This window comes from Orycteropus afer, unplaced genomic scaffold, assembly GCF_000298275.1.
Source record: "Orycteropus afer afer isolate SDZICR_OR568_19922 unplaced genomic scaffold, OryAfe1.0 scaffold00114, whole genome shotgun sequence".
Classification (NCBI taxonomy): domain Eukaryota; kingdom Metazoa; phylum Chordata; class Mammalia; order Tubulidentata; family Orycteropodidae; genus Orycteropus; species Orycteropus afer.
The window spans coordinates 2,649,991-2,674,284 of record NW_006921701.1 but is presented as its reverse complement, the minus strand read 5'-3'; the positions used below and the strand labels follow the sequence as shown (position 1 = coordinate 2,674,284).

The 24,294-nt window shown below is 38.3% G+C and overlaps 1 protein-coding gene across 1 annotated transcript in view; it reads left to right on the top strand.

The window, feature by feature from the left end:
• TMEM39A (transmembrane protein 39A) overlaps positions 1-24,294 on the top strand; it is a 43,590-nt gene that overhangs the window by 8,614 nt on the left and 10,682 nt on the right. Inside the window, exons 2-4 of the mRNA XM_007943865.2 lie at positions 1,077-1,299; positions 4,287-4,370; positions 9,215-9,369. Of these exons, the coding sequence (XP_007942056.1) occupies positions 1,077-1,299; positions 4,287-4,370; positions 9,215-9,369 (462 nt within the window). The remainder of the gene's footprint in view (positions 1-1,076; positions 1,300-4,286; positions 4,371-9,214; positions 9,370-24,294) is intronic.

The following is a 24,294-nucleotide window of genomic DNA, read 5'->3' as shown; positions in this document are numbered from 1 at the left end:
TAAAGGTATATATTTGCAGTGAACTAGGGTAAGTTCAGTCCCTGTCCTGAAGATTATGGTCTGGTGGACAAAAAAGTGATGGATATAAAAAATTATGTATCAGTATGAAAAGTACAATAATAAGGATATAGTTTAGATATGATGGTGGTACAAAGGAAAACTTAATTTTGATTGAGTCAAAGAAAGCTTTACAGATGATATGCTTAAGTATGTTAAAAGTCTTGAAGGATTTTATCAGGAAATGTGTATGTGTGGAGTTAAGGAAAGTGGTATAGGCCAAGGGAATAGTATACATACAAAAAAGAAGTATCTATTCACAGATAGCAAATGGCATGGGTGTTGTCTCAGGTGTATGTGGAGATGTGATAAGAGATGAGGCTAGTGTGTTAAGCAGAGGGTTTTATAGGATATAATAAAGTGAATATTGTCCCTTTGGCAGGTGAGAACCATTAATGGGTTTTAGGCAGGAGAGTAACACTGTAGATTGTGTTTTAGAAAAATCACTGAAGGCAGTTTGGAGGATTTTGTGAAAGTGGAGTTGAGTTTAGGGGCTTGCTGCAATAATTCAGGTGAAAATGGTGAATGCTTGAATGAGGCAGTGGGTTTACAGGGAAAGGTGCAATTTAGAGAAAGTTCTAAAAAGTAGAATCTACAAGATTTGGAGATTAATTAGATAGGGAGAGACCAAAGGAAAGTTGTTGTATGTCTCCCAGGTTTCTGATTTAAGTAACTATGATTCTGATTTAGGGTGGCCATGAACTAGAGTTAGGGCTATAGGAGAAAGAAAGGACAACACAGAGGTGTCTAATAGGCAGTTGAACAACATGGGTCTAAAACTCAGCAATGAGTAATAGTGGAAAGAAATTGTAGTCTTCAGCATATGGGAGATAATGGAAGCCACAGCCACATACCAGATAACTGAGAGAATTTGTAATGGGAGAAGAGTAGAAGATTTCAGAATGGAGTCTTAGGGAGGGCTGACAGTTAGAGGTAGGTGGAAGAGGAAACAAGTCCCTTTATGCTCTGGAATACTAAAGGGTATCATCATTTGAGTTAACCATAGTTTTCTCTTTCAGGAATGGTAGTGCTGTTGGCCTTCCGGTTCCACCTATCACAGCCTTAATCACCCCAGGTCCTGTTCGTCATTGCCAAATTCCTGACTTGCCTGTGGATGGGAGCCTGCTCTTTGAATTTCTTTTTTTCATCTACCTGCTGGTTGCTTTGTTCATTCAGTACATCAACATATATAAAACTGTGTGGTGGTATCCTTACAACCATCCTGCTTCCTGTACTTCACTGGTAAGTTCCAGTGGGCCTTTAAGTCCTTCATGTTATTAGCCAAGAAACTGGTTGGAAAGCCTGAGTAGAAATTATTTTAGATAAAATGTTTTTCTACTAAACCGTAGCTTACTTGCAGAGATAAAATGTCATGGTAAGATTGTTAAAGGATAAATATCTGGCTTTGGTCTGTGAGCAGAGGAAGTAAGAATATCAATAAAAATACAGAAAACATTTAAATCATTTACTATAATAATATCCCAGAAGGGATTTGATATTTATCTTTCTGAATACCATGTTAAATTTATAGAAAGTATAAAGTGTCAGTAAAATTAAATTCCAGCAACTCTCCCTTCATACTGGCTGTATGAGGATTATGGCGGCTTCTGTAACAAACCTGTAACAGTCTGAGAAAGTTACTTAGTTGGCAGAAGTACCATTTTTCATGAGCTCATTCAGATATCCAGGCTGATGATGTACTCTGTTACCTTCTAACATATTGTGGCCTCCTAGATGGCTGAAGTCTGTCTCTATCAGTTAGAAGGGGGAAAGAGCATGGAGAACTATAAAAGAGAGTTTCTTAAGAGCCAGGCTGACATCATTTCCACACATGTCCACTCTTAACTGCGGGGGAGTCTGGGAAGCATGATTTAGCTGAGTGTCCAGGAAGAAGAGGAGAACAGACTTTGAAACAAAACGTGTATGAATTATTGAATGGAAAACAACTCTGTAGGCTTTCACCCAAATCACAATAAAAAAATATTTTTTTTAAAAAAATAATAATATTGTATTTCCAAGGAAAATTTACACAGCAGTTTAGGTTGCCATTCAGCAATTTCTGCACAAGTTGTTCAGTGAAATTGGTTACATTCTTCACAATGTGTGACCATTCTGGTTTCCATTCTGGCTGTTCCATTTCCATTAATCTAGCTTTCCTGCCCTTATATTTTTATATTTGTTTTAAAGTAATTGTTCACCATTTGGTCTCATATAGGTGGTTTTTTAAAGGAGCACAGTACTTCAGGATAATATTATTTTTTGAGCCAATTTGTTACTTAGCTATAAAATGATCTCAGGGATTAGTTTTTAAAGTTTAAAGAGTATTTTAGGGCAATAGTCTTGGGGAGTCCTCCAGTCTCAATCAGTCCACTTGGTCTGAGTTTTTGATTTTTCTTTTTTTTTAATGTATTTGGGGTTGTATTCCACATTTTTCTCTCATTCTATCAGTGTCCGTCTGTTGTAGTCTTGATTGGAACATTCACTAGTGATAGCTGGTTCTTCTGCTCTCAGAATTGGTTTCAAATTTTTGTATCACTTGATTGTTCCTGAAATTAACTATTAATTTTATTTCCTTATTGACTATCTACCTACTTAATATTAAGTAAAAAAAATTTCAGTTTCTATATTTAAGAACTTTACTGATTTAGTTCCAAACTGTATGCCTTTTTTTTTTTTTTTTTTTAATAGTCTTTCTTCCTACCTGCATTATAAGATTATGGAGTATAGGAACTGTACTTCATCCTCTTTGGCCATTGTGTTATAAAATGAAGAGGTTGGATTAGATGATCTTTAAGGCTTCTTAAAGCTATGTGGCTCTATAAGTACATACTTCATTATCTTAACACAATCAGTCAAAAAACTCACTGCCGTTGGGTCAATTCAATCATAGTGACTCCTCCTTGGGTTTCCAAGGCAGTAACTCTATGGAAGTAGATTGCCCAGTCTTCCTTCTGAGGAGTGGTTGGTGGGTTTGAACTGCCAGCCTTCTGGTTAGCAGTCAAATGCCTTAGGCACTTCACCACCAGAGCTCCTGACATGAACACTGGCAGGCACTTATTAAAGTATTTACTATGTTCTTTACAAGTATTATCTTGTTTATTCTTTATAAAAGCAGATAAGGACTACTATAAGACTGTCATTTTATAAATGAGGAATGTGAGACCTAGAAATTATGAAACCAGCTCAAGGTCACATAGTAGCAAAGTGAACACTCAAATCCAGTCCTGTCCACTATGCTTTGGTTCATGTATTCATCCTGTTTTTCTTGACAAATACATATTTGTTAGTTCATTATAAAACTTCCTCTTTGTTTGACACTCCCTGGCAACTTTTCATTTGCTGAATTTTCAGCCATTTCAAAGAACTTGTCTTCTAGTTAACCATTCTGAGTAGGGTTCTTTAAAAACATGACCTACAAAATAGTACCCTCAAGCAAATGGAGCCATTGCTCCTGCCATAATCAGGAAGCTGTTGCTACACAGATGCTGAGTCCAGAATGATTCAGTATTGATTTAGTGAGTTAATTTGAGAAACTCAACTATAGATCTTTTGATCACCAAAATGAAACAACATCGCAGTTTTGTTTGTTCTAAGATATTGCCTGCTGCCAAAGACTTTTCATTTCCTTCTAGTTCTAGTCTCAGAACTCGAAGGAACCATAGCCAGCATCCAGGTATTGCTATTGTCCTGTAGAGGAAAATGTCAAATAAAGACATACTTCTAAATCAAGTTAGGGAGAAAGGTTAATTCAATGTAATTAATGTATCAACTACTAGAGAGTTTAGTTTAGCAAATGCCCAATTATATTAACATAAGCTTGCACAAAGAACAATAGCATATCTTTCTAAGACTGGAAAACCCAGCTGGTCTATTAAATTTGACATGCCTTATAAATATGGCAGTTTAGATATATTAGTCTCGTCCATAATTCTACAGGTTATCCCTTCTTAATCCAAAGCTGTAATCTTTTCCCTTTAATACATTGAAAAAAGAAGAGGATTACATTTCAAATAGTTAAAAATCGTGTTATGGAATATTAAAACAGTTTGTCATGAAAGGAGAAGTAAGAGGTAGGGACTCTTTTCAAGATCTCTTAAATTCCCAGAGTCTGTAAATGGAAGGTGATCTGAAAAAGATCTTTTGAGGGGTAAACCTCTATGCATGTAGTAGTTCCAACTGGATACACATCGTATTTCTTTCTGATGCGGCTATTTATTTCTGTCTTACAGAATTTTCATCTCATTGATTATCATCTGGCAGCATTCATCACAGTGATGCTTGCAAGGAGGCTTGTATGGGCCCTCATCTCAGAGGTAACAGCTCATTCATTGTATCTATTACTTGTAGCTAGCATTAGTTACTAGAATGAGTTAAAGTAGAATATATGAAATGTCCAAGTACAATTTGAACCCAATTCCCACATTGAGTTATGCTAGTACCTTTTAAAAAGATTTCCTGCAATATATTTAAAATTAAAGTGCGAAATAAGAGAACCGTTAGATCATCCACTTGGGAGGAGATCTACGTAAGAGATCCTTGATAAAGAGGGAGAACAATGTGGAGCAAAACTCAAAATCATTTGGAGGGGAAAAAAAAAGGGGGGTGTGACCAGGTTTGCTGGTCCAATAGAGCCTGGTGGAACCACTGAGACTGTGGTGCCTAGCTGCCCTTCAGGTCTGGAATTGAACCCACACCTGTGGTTTTCAGCCAAACAAAAGACAGGCATATGAATTAAATATTTACCTCAAGTAGATACACTCCTTGGAGAGAACAATCACGGGAGAAAGAAGAGCTGCCTATGCACAGGGAGACAGCTCAGGGGGCAGGAGAGTATGGAGGGCTGGACACTGGGAAGAGGTAACTATGGGGAGGAAGTGGGAGGGGAGCTATTGAATTGTGGTAAACTGTGGTCAATGACATGAGACAAAGTATATATGAACTGCTGTATGGAAAGTGAATTTGCTCTGTAAATCTTCACCCAAATCACAATTAAAAACAAAACAAAACAAAAAAAGAACTGTTAAGAGATTTCATTTGTTGGGTAAAAGCTTATTTGTAGCTTCCAGGTTCTTCACTACTATCTTTTAAATTATAATACTTACTGTAAAAATAGGGTAAATTTCAGGTAATTATTAATAAGAATTATTATTTGTACATATGCAGTTGCATCTAAGATACTCAGTTTCAGAAGTAATATTCACTTGAAATAATTGATATACCATTTTTTGAGTTTGATATAAAAAAATATTTATTGAGCTTATTTACATGAGAAATTTTATGAGGCAAGATCAAAATATTCAAAGGACTAATTGAAGATTAGAATCTAAGCATAGTAGGGGAGGAAGGAATTAAAACATTTAAAATGACCTTTTTGTAAAATAAAAGTTGTTGATAGAGTTGGCAGTTGTTACCATTTTTTTTTTTTTTTATATTTGTAAACCCCAATAAGGGAGAAAATAATTTTCTTAAGATTTTATTATCTCAAACCCTAAAAATGATTGCAAAATGTTAACCTAGCTAAAATGTCTAGTAATTTTAATCTTGGAGCTTGTAATTCATTGTGAAATAAATATTTATTTTAAATAAATATTGTTACTGTAATGACAGATAACTAGAATCAGCTTTTTTCTTCCAGAATGTTCAAGGCAAATCTTTGTGTGTGTGTATAAGGTGTAATTTTCAGCAACCTTATTTCTCTGAGCACAGCGTAGTTGGAGTTACTGAGTCATGATCGGAAAGCAATTTGAAGTTAATTGAAAAACATTGGTAGAGAAATTATATGTGAAGAAGGCTGTCTATAACCTTTTTTCCCAGGCTTTTAATTTAGGTGCTGAAAATAGATGCTTACTTTTGTATATATTGAGCAACTGTGTTCTTTCTTTAGAGGAACTCAGTGGATTCTGTTTGCGTCTGTTGAAACGGACGGGGAATGCTTTTGTTTCATCCCTTCAGTTATTTTGAAATAGTACTTGTGTATGTAAAATTAGGATGTCACGTTACTGGTGTGTAAAATGGAGTTTCTGCCTTCAAATTGAAAGAGATCTGGCTTGAAGGGCTTTACTTTACTCCTTTCATTTCTTTTGGAGTCTTTTACATGGCCTTAGTTTGAGTGTGTGTTTGCTGTTTCTAAAAAAGCCTATAATTCTTTTTGAGGGTCTCTGGGTGGCAAATGCAATTTGTGCTCAACTACTAACTTAAAGTTAGCAGTTCATACTCACTCAGTGGCACTGTAGAAAAAGTGCTAGTGAGCTGATTCTGTAAAAGATTTCAGTCAAGAAAAATGTATGGAGCAGTTCTTCGTCACATATGTCATCAGAATTGACTTAACCGCAATGGCTTAATCCTTACTGAGGATAAAATTCCTAAGCTAAATTTAAATAGATTTTTAGTCAACGATTTAATTCTGTACCTTAATACCTATCAATAAGGGAATGTTTAAATAATCATGGTGTAGTGTACATACATAATGAAATAGCACACAGTCATTAAAAAGATGAAAAAAGAAACCTCTAAAAGCAAGGTGCAGTGTTTAAAATAAGGCAAGTGGGGGGAACAAAATATATTAGCTTTTTTATGAATAAATTATATTTGGAAGAACATACAAACTAATAGTAGATTGCCTAGTTGATATCTGGGAGATAGGACCAACAGGAGAGAAACTTCTCACAATAAACACTGTTACATATGTTGGTATTTTGAGCCATATGAATATATTACCTACTAAAAAATTAAAACTAAGACCTGTGTAGTGACTCTCTTCCTAAAATAGCTAAATTAGGTAGATAGATAAGGATCCATCATAAATCACCCTTCCTTCCTTAACTAAAAATTACTGTCCTATTACTATTAATTTATTTTCTTCTAATTTTTATGAATATGTAAACATTATATATGTGTATTTATTTTAATGTGCTTGAGACATTATCTACATATAGTTTTATATCCTAATTTAACGTAGTATTGTGGGTATTTTTTAGTCTTCACCTGGATACTTCTTCCTTATCCTTTAGGTCTCAGCTTAATTATCCCTTCCTCAGGGAAGCCTTCCCTCAGTTAGGGTTTCTAGTTATTTGCTCTCCACAGCACCTACTCTTTTCCTGTAGCTTTCATTACAATTTAAAAATAATTATTTGTGTAAATTTAAGTTTAATATGTGTCTTTCCTGGTAGGTAGCTTCATAAAGACTGGGATCCTTTTTCTCTGGGTCACCACTATGGCTCCAGGGTTTGGTATAGTATCTGTCACATACAGCACAGTGGTTAAGAGCTTGGGCATTGGAATATGACGGATGGATAAACAAATCTAAGCTCTGCTGCTCTCGTGACATTGTGCAAAACAGCCTTTTTACTTCTAATTCTTCATTTTTGAGAATAGAGCCAGTAGAATAACTCGACTGACTTGAATACCTTCCCTAGATTTTCACACATGAGGTACATTGGCATGATGAGTGTTGGAGAACTGTTTGCCCTGCTGTGAGTAACAACAGCTTTAGCTTTCACCAGTTAGAGATGTAAGCAGTTTATCATGATATTGCTTCAACTGCTTCTTAGAATGTTTAAATAGCTGTATATACTATGTTTATAACCCACTGCCATCAAGTCAGCCCCAACTCATAGCATAACTCCTTAGGTTTCTGAGGCAGTATCTCTATGGAAGTAGATTGCCCAGCCTTCCTTCTCAGAAGTGGCTGGTAGGTTTGAACTGCCAGCCTTCTGGTTAGCAGTCAAATTCCTTCTGTAGAGATAGCCACTTCCGAAACCCACAGAGGGGTCGCTATGAGTTGAATCAACCCAATGGTAGTGAGGTTTTTTTTTTAGTATGTTTATATACTTGCATAATATACACCTCCTCGCTTATCGACTATCCCATTATCTGACATTTCACATTTACAGCAATAGTAGAAAAACAATTGTCTGACTATTTTGCACATTAACAATGTAAGTCTGGCAGTAGCAAATGCCAAGGTGAGAGTAATGCTGGCTGTGATGGCTAAGGTTATGTGTCAACTTGGCTGGGCCATGATTCTTAGTGGTTTGGCAGGTATGTAATGATATAGTCATTGATGTAATCACTTTCCATTTTATGATGTGGTGTGGTAATTTTTCATTTTCACATAATGCTAATTTTTGTATAGTGATCTGGTCTTTGGAACCTAACCATGTCAATAAGTGAGGAGTGGGTGTATAGTATATATATTATATATGCTTTCTGTGTTGTGTGGTGTAATCTAGAAACTAAGAAATGGATATATAGGGGCACCTGAAAAGCTTTTTATCTTCTTCCATGAACTACTGATTAAGATTTTTTTTTCCCCCTTTCTGGGTTCTGCTATTTCAGAGGTTATAGGAATCCACTATTATCTTCTGCATTTTGCTCATTCTCCTTTTTAATTCATTTGGAAACAAAATGACACTGGATAGCTTCATGTTTAGACAGGTGTGTTTACTTACTATATAGTCAGTTTTAAAGATTTGAGATTAAAGAATATTTGAACAGCTGTGAGACAAAGAAATAGAAGTGGCTATGTGTTATCTCTGTGTTTGCAGAAGGTATTATTTATAAAGGGATGTTCCAAAGAAGAGCTGATTATTTTTTGAAACTTGAGTAATTTATTAAATATTAATTCAGCAAATAAATTAGGGTTGAGGATTCAAAGAAGAAATAAACATTGCTATTGAGGGCATTAGTCTAGTGGAGAATAAGACAAGTAAATTTATTTGATTCTTTGGGCTCTCCATCTTTATGAGCATAAAAATTGCCTTATGAGTTGTTAAAATAGATTCTTAGACTCAAAATTTTGATTCCCTGTGGAATGTGGCAAGTAGGAATTTGCATATTCAATAAGCGGCCCAGGTGATTCTGATGAATGTGGTTCTCGGACCATAATTTGAGAGCTCCTAGTGTGAACAAATAATTAGGCAAATCATAATTTAAAGGAGATCTGTGTGGGGTACTATGAGAGTACAAGGTGGGGATAACTAACTGTGCCTGGGAAAGTCTCAGTCTTCAAGAATGAGGAGTATAAGGTAGGATGGGGCTCCTTCCTTTCTCTTTGGGGGGTGGGGCACAGTTTAGTTTCCATTATATTACTTGAGCCATATTGCTTTTGAATGAGATCATTTATAAAATGTTTCTTTTGATGATTCTAAACTTCTAGGCCACTAAGGCGGGTGCAGCATCTATGATTCACTACATGGTTCTGATATCAGCTCGCTTGGTGCTACTCACTTTGTGTGGTTGGGTGCTTTGTTGGACGCTTGTCAATCTCTTCCGAAGCCATTCAGTTCTCAATCTCCTTTTCCTTGGCTACCCGTGAGTATTCCAGTTTTTATCATTTTATTAGTAAGAAAAATAGTCATAAGAATATTTCATAAGCTATAAATATTTCATAAATATTCATAGTAATTCCTGAAAAATAAAAGAGGATAGTATAAAAGAAGGAAAAACTAAATTTTTAAATATAAACCAAGAGTTCAGAAAATGGGAGAATCAGAGGATAGAGTAACTGTATATTTTCTGTACTGGGAAACATTTGATCCAGTTTGGGGTAACTGGATGGAATATTGGGACAATAGGCATAAACTAGGATTCTTCCAGGAAAACTGGAATGTGTGACCATTCACCAAATGGGAAACATTTTAATGAGTTTTTTTTTTTGCCAAATTAAATGACTTGACTCAATCACAGTTTTCCTTTTGGTTGAATTACATTAATTTTGTGGAGGTCATGTAAGAGAAGTATGCCATAGCCAAGCTCTGTAGACTTTTTAGGAGCTATGGTAGCGTAGTGCCTAAAGCACTTGACTGCTAACCAGAAGGCTGGCGATTCAAACCCACCAGCCAATCCTCAGAAGGAAAATTGGCCAATCTACTTCTGTAGCAATATTGCCTCAGAAACCCAAGGAGGGGTCACTATGAGTCAGATCACACTCCACGGTACATAACAACAGCATAGACTTTTTTGGAGGTGGTGGGGGACAACAGTTCATTATAAAAAATTTATTAAGAAAATGAAAAGACAAAGGCAAGGCACAGACAGGGAAAAATATATTTGCAAAACATATCTGATAAAGGACTTGTTGCAAAATATTAAAAAAAAAAATCCCTGAAAATTCAACAGTAACAAAACAAATAACCCATGAGCCAGAGATCTAAACATATATACAGGTGACAAGCTTATGAGAAGATGCTTATATATTTTTAGGGAATTAGGATTTAAAACAGCAATGAGATAGCACTACACACCTATTAGAATGGCTAAAATCTAAAACTGATAACAACAAATGCTGGAGATGATGTGGAGCAACAGGAGTTCTCATTCATTGCTGATGAGAATACACATGGTACAGCCACATTGAAAGAGAGTTCTTGCAGTTTCTTACAAAGCTAAACATATGCTTACCATTTGACTCAGCAATTATGCTCCTTGATATTTAGTCAAATTAGTTAAAAAAATTATGCCTGTGCAGAAACCTGCACATGAATGTTTATAACAGCTTTGTTCATAACTACCCAAAACTGGAAGAAACCAAGATGTTCTTCAAAAAGTGAATGGATAAACAAAGTGTGCTATTGCCATATAATGGAATGTTATTTGGCGATAAAAAGAAATAAGCAATCAAGCCATGAAAAGATGTGGAGGAACCTTAAACACATACTACTAAGTGAAAGGAACAAGTCTGAAAAGGCTATGTACTGTATGATTCCAACTATATCACATTATAGAAAAGGAAAAGCTATAGCAATAGTAAAAATACCGGTGGTTGCTAGGGCATTGTTGTTGTTGTTATGTGCCATTGAGTTGGACCCAACTCATAGCGACCCCTCCTTGGGTTTCTGAGGCAATATCAGTACGGAAGTAGATTGCCCCATCTTCCTTCCGAGGAGTGGCTGGTGGGTTTGAACCATCAGCCTTCTGGTTAGCAGTCAAGTGCCTTAGACACTATGCTACCAGAGCTCCTGCTCAGACTTTGTGGGGAGGTAAAACCAAAACCAAACTCATTGCCACTGAGTCGGATCTAACTCATAGCAGCCCCTCCTTGGGTTTACGAGGCAGTATCACTACAGAAATAGTTTACCCAGTCTTCCTTCCAAGGAGTGGCTGGTGGGTGTGAACCACCAGCCTTCTGGTTGAGAGGAGGTGTTGTTGTTGTTATGTGCCATCGAGTCGGACCCGACTCATAGCGACCCCTCCTTGGGTTTCCAAGGCAGTATCACTATGGAAGTAGATTGCCCCATCTTCTTTCCGAGGAGTGGCTGGTGGGTTTGAACCGCCAGCCTTCTGGTTAGCAGTCAAGTGCCTTAGGCGCTATGCTACCAGAGCTCCCTGAGGGGAAGTAAGAATGATAAATAAACAGAACACAGAATTTTTAGAGTAGTGACATTCTTTGTATGGTAATGTAATAGTGGATACATGGCATGCATTTTTCAAAATACATAGAACTATATAATACAGAGTGAACCCTAATACAAACTAGACTTTAGGTAATAAAAGAGCTCTGGTGTCACAGTGATTAAAGTATCTGGCTGCTAACCAAAAGGTCTGTGGTTCAATCCCACCAACTGCTCTGTGGGAGAATGATGAGGCAATTTGCTTCCATAGAGTTACAGCCTTGGAAACCCTATGGGGAAGTTCTACTCTGTCCTAAAGGGTCTCTATTAGTCAGAATCAACTTAATGGCAGTGGGTTTGATTTGGTTAGTTAATAATCATCTATCATACTTTACAAGATGTTAATAATAGGGGGAACTGTGTATGTGGGGGCGGGGGGAAGAGGGACATATGGGAGCGCTCTGTACTTTCTGCTCGATCCTTCTGTAAACCTAACAGTGCTCTACAGAAAAGAAAGTATTTAAAAGGAATTTTATACACCCAAAGTTGAAAGAATTTTACAATAAACACCACCTAGGTTCTACCCATTATAGTATATTAAATAGTTTAACAACAGTTACCTGTCCATCCATTCATCCATCGCTCTATCCATCCATCATTCCATTTTTATTTTGGTGTATTTCAAAGTTATATTGCAGATCTTACTATGCTTAAACAGTTGACATCATTAACTACATATTAAACGACAGTTTAGTATTCATTTACTGTTTTTCCTTTCTATGTAAAATACACACATAATAAAATTGAGAAATCTAAAGTTACTTGCTGAGTTTTATAAATGCATACACCTATGTAACTCAAACCTCTACCAAATTATAAAACATTATCATACCCCAGAAGATTCCTTCATGCCACTTCCTAATCAAACCCCATTCATATCCCCTCCCAGACACAACCACTGTTCTTATTTTTTTTCTACCACAGATTAGTTTGCCTGTTCTAGGACTTTATATAAATGGAATCATACAGTATGTATACACTTTTATGTAAGACTACTTTCACTCAGCATAATGTTTTTGAAGCTCATACTGTTGTTGTTGTTATGTACCACTGAGTCGGACCTGACTCATAGCGACCCTCCTTGGGTTTCCAATGTGGTATCACTACGGAAGTAGATTGCCCACCCTTCCTTCTGAGGAGTGGCCAGTGGGTTTGAACTGCCAGCCTTCTGGTTAGCAGTCAAGTGCCTTAGGCACTATGCTACCAGAGCACATAGGGATTGTACATTATTCTTTAGTAAGGAGCTCTGGTAGCGTAGTGGCTAAAGCACTTGACTGCTAACCAGAAAGCTGGCGGTTCAAACCCACCAGCCACTCCTCGGAAGGAAGGTTGGGCAATCCTACTTCCGTAGTGATACTGCCTCGGAAACCCAAGGAGGGGTCGCTATGAGTCGGGTTTGACTCGACGGCACATAACAACAACGACAAGAAGTACAAGCTTCGGGAGCTCTAGCAGTGTAGTGCCTAAGGCACTTGACTGCTAACCAGAAGACTGGCAGTTCAGACCCACTGGCCACTCCTCAGAAGGAAGGGTGGCCAATCTACTTCCGTAGTGATACCGTACTAGTGGTTGTTTATCAGTAATACTCAAGTGTATGATAAACCATAGTTTTTTCATTTATTCTCATATTAATGAACACCTAACTTGTGTCCAGTTCTTTGGCTATTCTAAATAAAACTATTATGAACATTCTTATGCAAACCTTTTTTGTGAAGCTATGTTTTCATTCCCTTAGGTAAATATCTAAGAATGGCATTGCTGGGTCATAGAATAGAAGTCTGTTTAGTTTTATAAAAATGTACCAGACCCTTTTCCAAAGAGGATGTATCATTTTATCCTCTCACCAATTCTGTGAATTCTAGTTGCTTTACATCTTTGCCAGCATTTGATGCTTTTCGTTTAGGCATGATGGTGAGTATTTAATGCTATCTCGTTGTACATATTCGCTTATAAAACTTCTTTGCTTAGTTTAACTTGTGTACGTTTGGCTAATACTTTCTTTATAGGATATTAATAGATAACTATAATTTACTAAGCTAAGTGGTGTACTAGGTGCTTGTAAACATCATATCATGAAACCATCACAGGAACCCTAGAATTGGTATATTTGGTCTCTTACAACAGAGATCCAAAATGATAATAACTTTAAAAAGTTAGAAACTTATTCCTCTCTCCTATACGGTGTGGATATAAGTCATCTTGTGGAACTTTGGTGTCAGAGACCCAGGTTTCTCCTGTTTTGGCATTTACCCTTTCTAGAAGGATGGATTGAAATATGGAGGGCATGACCTAGGAGTTGTCCTTAACCCACATCCCAATCAATGGTGAGAACTTACTCAAAAAGCCGTATTTAGCAGTAAAGAAAGCTTGAAAATTAAGTCTCTACTGGGCAGTCATACCACCACTTATCTGTCAGTTTGTCATACTGTGGTGGCTTGTGTGTTGCTTTGAGGCTGGAGGCTGTGCCACCAGTGCTTTGAATACCAACAGGGTCACCCATAGTAGACAGGTTTCAGTGGGCAGGAACTTCCAGACCAAGACAGACTGGGAAGAAGGAAGGGACCATCTGCTTCTCAAAGAATTGACCAGTGAAAACCTTCTGAATAGCAGTGAAACACTGTCTGATATATTACTGGAAAACTTCACAAATAGCCCAGAAACATTGTCTGATATAGTTCCAGAAAATGAGTCCCACAGGTCAAAAGGCACTCATAATACTACTGGGGAAGAGATGCCTCCTCAAAGATAGAGTTGACCTTAATGACATGGGTGGAGTAAAGTTTTCAGGACCTCCATTTGCTGAAGGAGCATGACTCAAGATGGGAAGAAACAGCTGCAAACATCCATTAATAATTAGAATGTGGAATGTATGACGTATGAATCTAGGAAAATTGGAAGTTGTCAAAAATTAAATGGAACACATGAAGATCGATACCCTGGGGATTAGTGAGCTGAAACAGACTGGTTTTGTCCATTTTGAATCAGACAGTCATATGATCTACTATGCCAGGAATGGCAAATTGAAGAGGAATGGAGATGCAATTCATTGTCACAAAGAATTTTTTTTTTTTTTTTTTGGTGATTTGGGTGAAAGTTTACAGAGCAAATTCACTTTCCATACAGCAGTACACATATACTTTGTCTCATGACATTGACTACAATTTACTACAGTGCAACAGCTCCCCTCCTACTTCCTCCCCATAGTACTCTTGCCTGTGTCCTTCCCACCATGTACTCCTGCCCCCTGTGCTGTCTCCCTGTGCATACACAGCCCTTCCATTCTCCCATTGTTCTCTCCAAGGACTGTATCTACCTCAGGTAAGTGTTCAGCTCATATGCCTGTCTTTTGTTTGGCTGGAAGCTACAGGAGTGGGTTCAGTTCCAGACCTGAAGGGCAGCTAGGGGCCACAATCCCAGTGGTTCAATCAGGCTCTATCAAACCAGCAAACCTGGTCCCCCCTCCCTTTTTTTTTTTTAATGATTTTGAGTTTTGTTTCACATTGTTCTCCCACTCTATGCAGGATCTCCTACATAGATCCCCCTCTGAGTGATTGACAGTGGTAGCTGGGCACCATCTAGTTCTTCTGGTCTCATAGTCATATAGGCTGAGGATCGCATGATGTACCAGTCGCTTGGACTAATGCTTCCATGAATCTTTGGTTTTCTTCATTCTTCTCTGCTCTGGATGAGGAGAGACCCATCGTTGCTTCTAGATGGCTGCTTGCAACCTTTTAAGATCCCAGTTGCTACTTGCCAAAGTAGGATGTGGAACAATTGTTTTGTATAGTATGTTATGCCAGTTGAGCTTGATGTCCCCTGTGACTATGTTCCCAAGCCCACAGGTCCAACTACTTGTTCCCTCTGGGTAGCTGGCTGTGGCCAAGACGTGACTACAACCTTGTCCCTTGTCAGCTCTACTATATACCTGGGAATTCTTACAAAACATACCAGTATGCTTGTAGAAACATTGTCTGCCAACCCTATACATGGTCTTGGGTACACTCCCTCCTGCATTAACATACCTAATAGTTCAGCCTGTCCACCCATCTGTCCAGTGATGTATGTGCAAAAGGGTTCATCTTTGTTGTCTGTATCTCCCATGTACCTCTCGTGTCTTCCTCTTCCTCAGTGCTACTGTGTTGATCACTCACATTTGGTACATTGCCCCTCTCTTCACCATCACAAAGAATGTTTTAAGATCTATCCTGAAGTACAGTGTTGTCAGTGATAGGATAATACCCATACACCTACAAGGAAGAATAATTAATTTCCATATTCATTGCATCACCTTTCTTTGGAATAGGTACAAATATGGATCTCTCCCAGTCAGTTGGCCAGGTAGCTGTCTTCCACATCACTTGGCATAGATGAGTTAGTGCCTTCAGCGTGGCATCCGTTTGTTGAAACATCTCAATGGGTATTCCATCAGTTCCTGGAGACTTGTTTTTTTTCCCATTTTCTTCAGTGCAGTAACTATTACTCAAACCACTAAAACCAAAGATGAGGAAATTAAAGATTTTTACAAACTTCTGCAGTCTGGAGTCGACAAAACATGCACTCAAGATGTATTGATTATTACTGGTGATTGGAACGTGCAAATTGGAAGCAAAGAAGAATCACCAATAGTTGGAAAATACGGCCTTGGTGAGAGAAATAATGCTAGTGATCATGATAGAATTTTGCAACACGAATGACTTATTCATTGCAAATACCTTTTTTCAGTAACATAAACAGTGGCTATATGTGTTGACCTCACCAGATGGAATACACAGGAATCAGATCAACTACATCTATGGAAAGAGATGATAGAGAAGCTCAACATACTCAGCCAAAGCAAGGCCAGGAGCTGATGGTGAAACACACCATCAATTGCTCATATGCCAGGTCAAGTTGAAGCAGAAGACAATGAAAATAAGTCCACAAGAGCCAAAATATGACCTTGATTATATCCCTCCTGAATTTAGAGACCATAAGACAGGAAAGGAAGAAAAGACCAAAATGGATATCAGAAGAGACTCTGAAACTTGCTCTTGAGTGGAGAGTAAAAAGCAGATGGAAGAAATGACAAGATAAAAGAGCAGCTGGAGAAGACAAAGTCAATTATAATGAAATGTGCAAAGACCTGGAGTTAGAAAAGCAAAAAGGAAGAACACGCTCAGCATTTCTCAAGCTGAAAGAACTGAAGAAAAAAATTAAGCCTCGAGTTGCAATATTGAAAGATTCTATGAGCAAAATATTGAGTGATATAAGAAGCATAAAAAGAAGATGGAAGGAATGCACAAAGTCACTGTACAAAAAAGAATTGGTCAGTGGTCAACTATTTCAGGGATAGCATATGATCAAGAACCAATGGTATTGAAGGAAGAGGTCAAAGCTGTGTCGAAGGTATTGGGAAGAAAACAGGCTCCAGGAATTGATGAAATACTCATTGAGATATTTCAGCAAACACATGCTATGCTGGAGGCACTTATTTGGCTAGGCCAAGTAATTTGGAAGGCAGCTACCTGGCCAACTGACTGGATGAGATCCATATTTGTACCCATTCGAAAGAAAGGTGGTCCAACACAATGTGGAAATTATCAAACAATATCATTAATACACACAAGTAGAATCTTGCTGAAGATAATTAAAAAATAGTAGCAACAATATATTAACACGGAACTTCCAGAAATTCAAACTGGATTCAGAAGAGGACTTGGAATGAGGGATATTGTTGCTGATGTCAGATGGATCTTGGCTGAAACCAAATACTAGAAAGATGTTTTGTTGCATTTATTGACTGTGCAAAGGCATTTGACTGTGTGACTCATAACAAAATTATGGATAACATTGGAAAGAGTGGGAATTCCAGAACACTTAATTGTGCTCATGAGGAACCTGTACATAGACAAGGAGGCTGTCGTTTAGATAGAACAAGGGGATATTGCATGGTTTAAAATCAGGTATGGAGTGTACCAGGGTTGTATCCTTTAACCATACTTATTCAATTTGTATACTGAGCAAGTAATCCAAGAAGCTGGACTATATGAAGGAGAACACACCATGAGGATTGGAGGAAGACTCATTAGCAGCCTGTGATATTCAGATGACACAACTTTACTTGCTGAAAATGAAAATGACTTAAAATATTTCCTAATGAAGATTAGAGACTACACTCTGCAGTATGGATTACACCTCAACATAAAGAAGATGAAAAATTCATACACTGGACCAAAAAGCAACATCACGATAGATTGAGAAAAGATTGAAGTTGGTAAAGTTTTCATATTCCTTGGATCCGCAATCAACATCCACAGAAGCAGCAATCAAGAATTCAGAAGACAAGTTGCACTAGGCAAATCTGCTGCAAAAGACCTCTTTATAGTGTTGGAAAGCAAAGATGCTTTTCACACCCATGTTCATGGCAGCACTGTTTACAGTAACAAAGAGATGGAAGCAAACTGTGGTGCATGCACAGAATGGAATACTTTGCAACCCTAAGGAATAATGTAGAGTCTGCAAAACATTGCTTGGTGTGGATGAACTTGGAGGACATTGTGCTGAGTGGAATAAGTCAATTGCAAAAGGACAGGTATTGTATCGGTCCACTATTGTGAAGGTTCAAGGGAAGTGTTTGTGCATGGAGGGAAGCTTTGTTGGTTTCCAGGAATAGGAGAGGAGGGGAAGCTAAATTCCTGGATGTGCTGGGAAAAAAAAAAATGCATGTATGTGTGTGTGTGTGTGTCTACACACACACATATAACCAAACTTATTGCCATCGAGTCGGATCTGACTCATAGTGACCCCTCCTTGGGTTTCTGAGGCAGTATTATCATGGAAGTAGATTGCCCAATCTTCCTTCCAAAGAGTGACTAGTGGGTTTGAACCACCAGCCCAAGATTATTGGTGGTTACTAGAAGTTCTGGTAGCATAGTGGCTAAGGCACTTGACTGCTAACCAGAAGGCTGGCGGTTCAAACCCACCAGCCACTCCTCGGAAGGAAGATGGGGCAATCTACTTCCGTAGTGATACTGCCTCGGAAACCCAAGGAGGGGTCACTATGAGTCGGGTCCGACTCGACAGCACATAACAACAACAACCAGGGGTAGGAGGGAGTGAGAAAGGGCAAGCTTTTGTTTGCAGGACATTGAGTTTATGCAAATGGTGGTGGAATATTTTGGCAAACGATAGCAATAATGGTGGCACAACATGAAAAATGTCATCAGTGTTCCTGAGCTGTAAATGGGGAAATATGTTGGCGAACGTCTTGTGTATGTTTTCACCACAATAAAAGTAAAAAAATAATAAAGGACACTGATGTTTAAACACCCAGTTTAAAAAAAAAAAATGTCCCATGGTTGGAGAGTGAGAAAAGAGGGGAGGGTAAGGGAGGGGTAGCATGCAGGGGACTTGTGCAGGGAACACTTTGTCTCATCTACTATGGTCATGTTGTCAGGAGAGGGACCAGCCCTTGGAGAAGGAGAGTATAGGGTCAACAGGAAAAGGGGAAGCCCCTCAACAAGATGGATTGGCATAGTGGCTCCAACAAATGGTTCAAGTATAGCACCTAACAACAACAGCAGGCAGTTGTGTGCCCAATTAAAACTTCATTGCTATGGAAGAACAGGAAAACAGTGGCCACTGATGCACAATTAGCAGTCTTTGCCAAAGGTGAAGACAGGTTAAGAGATTAAGAAACTACCATGCTCAAATAATTAGCAAATGAGAAAGATTTAGGTCTTAACCATTACTCTGTAGTCAGTAGTTCTCAAAATGTTGTTTGCAGAACAGTAGCATCTGGAAACTTGATAGAAATTCTCAGAATCTATCCCAGACCTTTTAAATCAGAAACTTTGGGGGTAGGGCCCAGCTGTGTATATTTTAATAAGCCCTACAGGTGATACTGATGCACACTCAACTTTGAGAACCACTGCTTTATACCATTTATGGTGCTGAAGTATAAGCATGAATTTATATGGGTGGTCACAGTATAAAATGAAGGTGTAATCAGAGACTGCAGGCAAGGATGGCAAGAAGAGTATTGGTTACACAATGACAAGTCTCATTAAGTGTTTATAAAAATTAAGGCAGTCATCAACTAAATTTATCAGTATTACCTTTTTTCTACAAAGTGTATTTCTTAGGTTATAAACATTTTTTATGACTCAGGTATATGCCATATATCAACTTGTTTCTATATTTCTAGATCAGTATTTTAGCTGTTTGAGTTGAAAACAAATGATTTAGTTATTCTGTTCGCCAAACAATAGGTGGTTGAATCAGTTGGATGATTAACCACATGTAATTCAAATTAATCATGGATTAATCAAGGAGTATTTTGGCCCTGTTTAAGAAGCCAAATGACTAGCAAATTTTTCTTCATTTTAATTTAGATATATAAAGACATGGAGGAAGAGGAAGAAATAGAGCAGTACATGGGAGGTACAGACAACAAAGATGAACCCTTTTGCATGTGTACAGTACTGTGTTGTCAGTGATGTCAAGCATTGCTCTATGGGTGGATAGATGAGTGACAGGCTGAACCATCAGGTATTTCTAGGCAGGGGCTGGTTTGCCCATGACCATGTGTAGGGTTGGCAGACGACGTTTCTACATGCATATTTGTATGCACTGTAAGAATGTCCAGGTGTATAGTAGAGCTGACAAGGAACAAGGTTGTGGTGGCTTCTTGGCCACAGCCAGCTACACTGGAGAAGCAAGTAGTTGGACTTATGGGCTCAGGACCGTGGTCATGGGACATCAAGCTCAATTGGCATAACATTCTACACAAAAATATTGTTCTGCATCCTACTTCGGTGAGTAGCATCTAGCGTCTTAAAAGCTTGCATGTGGCCAACTACATGCAACGATGGATTTCTCCTTGTCCAGAGCAAAGAGGAATGAAGAAAGGCAAAGATGCATGGAAACAATCAGTCAAGGGACTGGTAGACCATGTGATCCTCAGCTTATATGACCATGAACTAGATGGTGCCTGGCTACCACGGTCAGCTACTCAGCTACTCAGGGGGGATCGCTGCAGGAGATCCTAAATAGAGAGGGAGAAAAATAGGGAACAAAACTCAAAATCATTTAAAAAAAAAAAAAACAGGTTTGCTGGTCTGTTAGAGCCTGGTGAGACCCCTGAGACTGTGGCCCCTACCCTTCAAGTCTGGAACTGAACTCACCCCTGTGTCCTCCAGCCAAACAATAGACAGGCATATGGTGTGAACATTTATACCAGGTAGATACACTCCTTGGAGCAGTCAATCGTGGAAGAAAAAGAAGGGCAGTGTTTGTACAGGGAGATAGCTTGTGGGGCTGGAGTGCATGGGAAGGAAGCAAACAGGGAAGAGATAACTGTAGGGGGGAAGTGAAAGGAGAGCTGATACATTGTGGGGTGCAGCCAGTGTCATGAAACAAGATGTATATAAATTGCTAAATGGAAAATGAATTTGCTCTGTAAACTTTCATCCAAATCACACACACACACACACACACACAAATATATATATATATATATATATATATATATATATATATATACACACACACACACACACACACACACACATATATATATATATATATATATATATATAAAGACGCTTACTTATTTTAAAAACTCTCCACACCCCATAAAACAGTGAAATAAGATGTGATTTAAACTCATTTTTGGTTTAAATATATTTACCTTCGTTTTTTAAAAGATTATATAATCAGATTTTTATTTAAACTTCAATTTAAATACTAGATCATGGCAGTAACTACATCTTTCTTTTTCTTCTTTATTCATAAATTTAAAAAGAAAGAGGCATAAAGGTTCTTTCCAGTTTTTTTTTTTTTTTTTACCCCCAGTTTTCAAATAGCTTGTCAGTTTAGGGCACGTTAGTCCCAAATCTAACAGTTGTATTTCCTAATATATTTAGAATCTGTCTGTTGCTCTCCATAATCTCTACTACCAGTAGCAGTTGCCGTCAGGTTGATTCTGAGTCTTCTGGTAATCCATTCTTGCCCCTTCCATTACATTTTCCTTTGTAACTAAAATGATTTTTTCAGAATGGAAATTTAACCATGTTACTGTTGTTGTTAGGTGCTATGAGTCAATTTTGACTCATAGCAACCCTGTGTACAACAGAACGAAACACTGCCCAGTGCTGTGCCAGCCTCACAATACTTGGTATGCCTGAGCCAGTTGTTGCAGCCACTGTGTCAATCCATCTCATTGAGGGCCTTCCTCTTTTTCGTTGACCGCCCACTTCACCAAGCATGATATCCTTCTACAGGGAATGATCCTTTCTGATAACATGACCAAAGTAGGTCAAACGAAGTGTGGCCATTCTAGCTTCCAGGGAGCACTCTGGCTGTACTTCTTCCAGGACAGATTTCTTCATTCTTCTGACAGCCCATGGTACTTTCAGTATTCTTTGCCAGTACCATAACTCAAAAGCATCAACTCTTCTTTGGTCTTTTTTATTCATTGTCCAGCTTTCACATCCATATGAGGCTGTTGAAAACACCATGGCTTGGGTCAGGCACCCCTTAGTCTTCAAAGGGATATCTTTGCTCTTCAGCACTTGAAAGAGGTCTTTTGCAGCAGATTTTCCCAGTATAATACATTGTCTGATGTCTTGACTGCTCCTTCCATTGTTACTGATTATGGAAACAAGTAATAGGAAATCTTTGACAACTTCAAACTTTTCTCCATTTATCCTGATGCTGCTTATTGGTCGAGTTGTGAGGATTTTAGTTTTCTTTAGTTGAGATGTAATCCATACTGCAGACTCATATTTCATCTTCATTGGTAAGTGCTTCAAATCATCCTCACTTTCAGCAAGCAGAGTTGTGTCATATGCATATTGCAGGTTGTTAATGAGTCTTCCTTCAATCCTGATGCCGCTTCCTTCATCGTATAGTCCAGCTTCTCAGATTATTTGCTCAGCATACAGATTGAGTAAGTATGGTGGAAGGCTACAACCCTGACGCACTCCCTTCCTGATTTTAAACCATGCAGTATCCCCTTGTTCTGTTCCAACAACTTCCTCTTGGCCTATGTACAGGTTCCTCATGAGTACAATTAAGTGTTCTGGAATTCCCATTCTTCTCAATGTTATCCATAATTGAATGCCTTTGCATAGTCAATAAAATACAAGTAAACATCTTTCTAGTATTCTTTGCTTTCAGCCAGGATCCATCTGACATCAGCTATGGTCTCTAGCTCCACGTCCTCTTCTGAATCCAGTTTGCATTTCTGGAAGTTCTCTGTCAATACACTGCTTCATCTGTTTTTGAATTATCTTCAGCAAGATTTTAGTTGCATGTGATTTTAATGATATTGTTCGATAATTTCCACATTCTCTGGGATCACTTTTCTTTGGATCGATACAAATATGGGTCTCTTCCAGTCAATTGGCCAGGTAACTGTCTTCCAGATTTTTTGGCATAGATGAGTTAATGCCTCTAGTGTGGTACCTGTTTGTTGAAATATCTCAGTGGGTATTCCATCACTTCCTGAAGCCTTGTTCTTCGCCAGTTCCTTCAGTGCAGCTATGACATCTTCCTTCAGTACTATTGGTTCTTGATCATATGCAACCTCCTGAAATGGACCATCAACCACTTCTTTTTGGTATAGTGACTGTATATTCCTTCCATCTTCTTTTGATGTTTCCTGCATCATTCAGTATTTTGCCCATAGAATCTTTCAATATTGCAACTGGAGGCTTGAATTTTTCCCTCTGTTCTTTCAGTTTGAGAAATGCCGAGTGTGTTCTTGCCTTTTAGTTTTCTAACTCCAGGTCGTTGCATATTTCGTTATAATCATTGTCTTTGTCTTCTTGAGCTGCTATTTGAAATCTTCTGTTCAGCTCTTTTAGCTTGTCATTTCTTCCATTTGTTTTGCATTCCAGGGCAAGTTTCAGAGTCTCTTCTGACTTCCATTTTGATCTTTTCTTCCCTTCTTGTCTTTTTAATGACCTCTTGCTTTATGGATAATGTTCTTGATGTCATCCCACAATTCCTCTGGCTTTTGGTTGTTGGTGTTCAGTGCATCAAATCTGTTCTTTAGATGGTCTCTAAATTCAGGAGGAATATAATCAAGGTCATATGGCTCTCGTGAACTTCTTTTGATTATCTTCAGCTTCAGCTTGAACTTGCATATGAGCAGTTGATGGTGTGTTCCACAGTCAGCTCCTGGCCTTGTTTAGGCTGAAGATACTGAGCTTTTTCATCCCCTCTTGCCACAGATGTAGTCAGTCTGATTCCTGTGTGTTCCATCTGGCAAAGTCCACGTGTACAACTGCCGTTTGTGTTGAGAAAAGATATTTGCATTGAATAAGTCGATGGTCTTGCAAAATTCTACCATGCGATTTCCAGCATTATTTCTGTCACCAAGGCCATTATTTTCCAACTACCAGTGATTCGTCTTTATTTCCAACTTTTACATTCCAGTCGCCAGTGATAATCAACACATCTTGAGTGCATGTTTAGTCCATTTCAGACTGCAGAAGTTGGTAAAAATCTTCCATTTCCTCTCTTTGACTTTGGTGGTTAGTGCGTAAATTTGAATAATAGTTGTATTAACTGGTTTTCCTTGTAGATGTATGGATATTTTCATCTCACTGACAACATTGTACTTCTGGATAGATCCTGAAACTTTCTTTGTGATGGTGAATGCCACACCCTTCCTCTTCAATTTATCATTCCCAGCATAGTAGATCATATGGTTGTCTGATTCAGAATGACCAAGCCTATCCATTTCAGCTCACTAATGGGCAGGAGGGAGCTCTGGTAGCATAGTGCCTAAGGCACTTGACTGCTAACCAGAAGGTTGGCGGTTCAAACCCACCAGCCACTCCTCGGAAGGAAGGTTGGG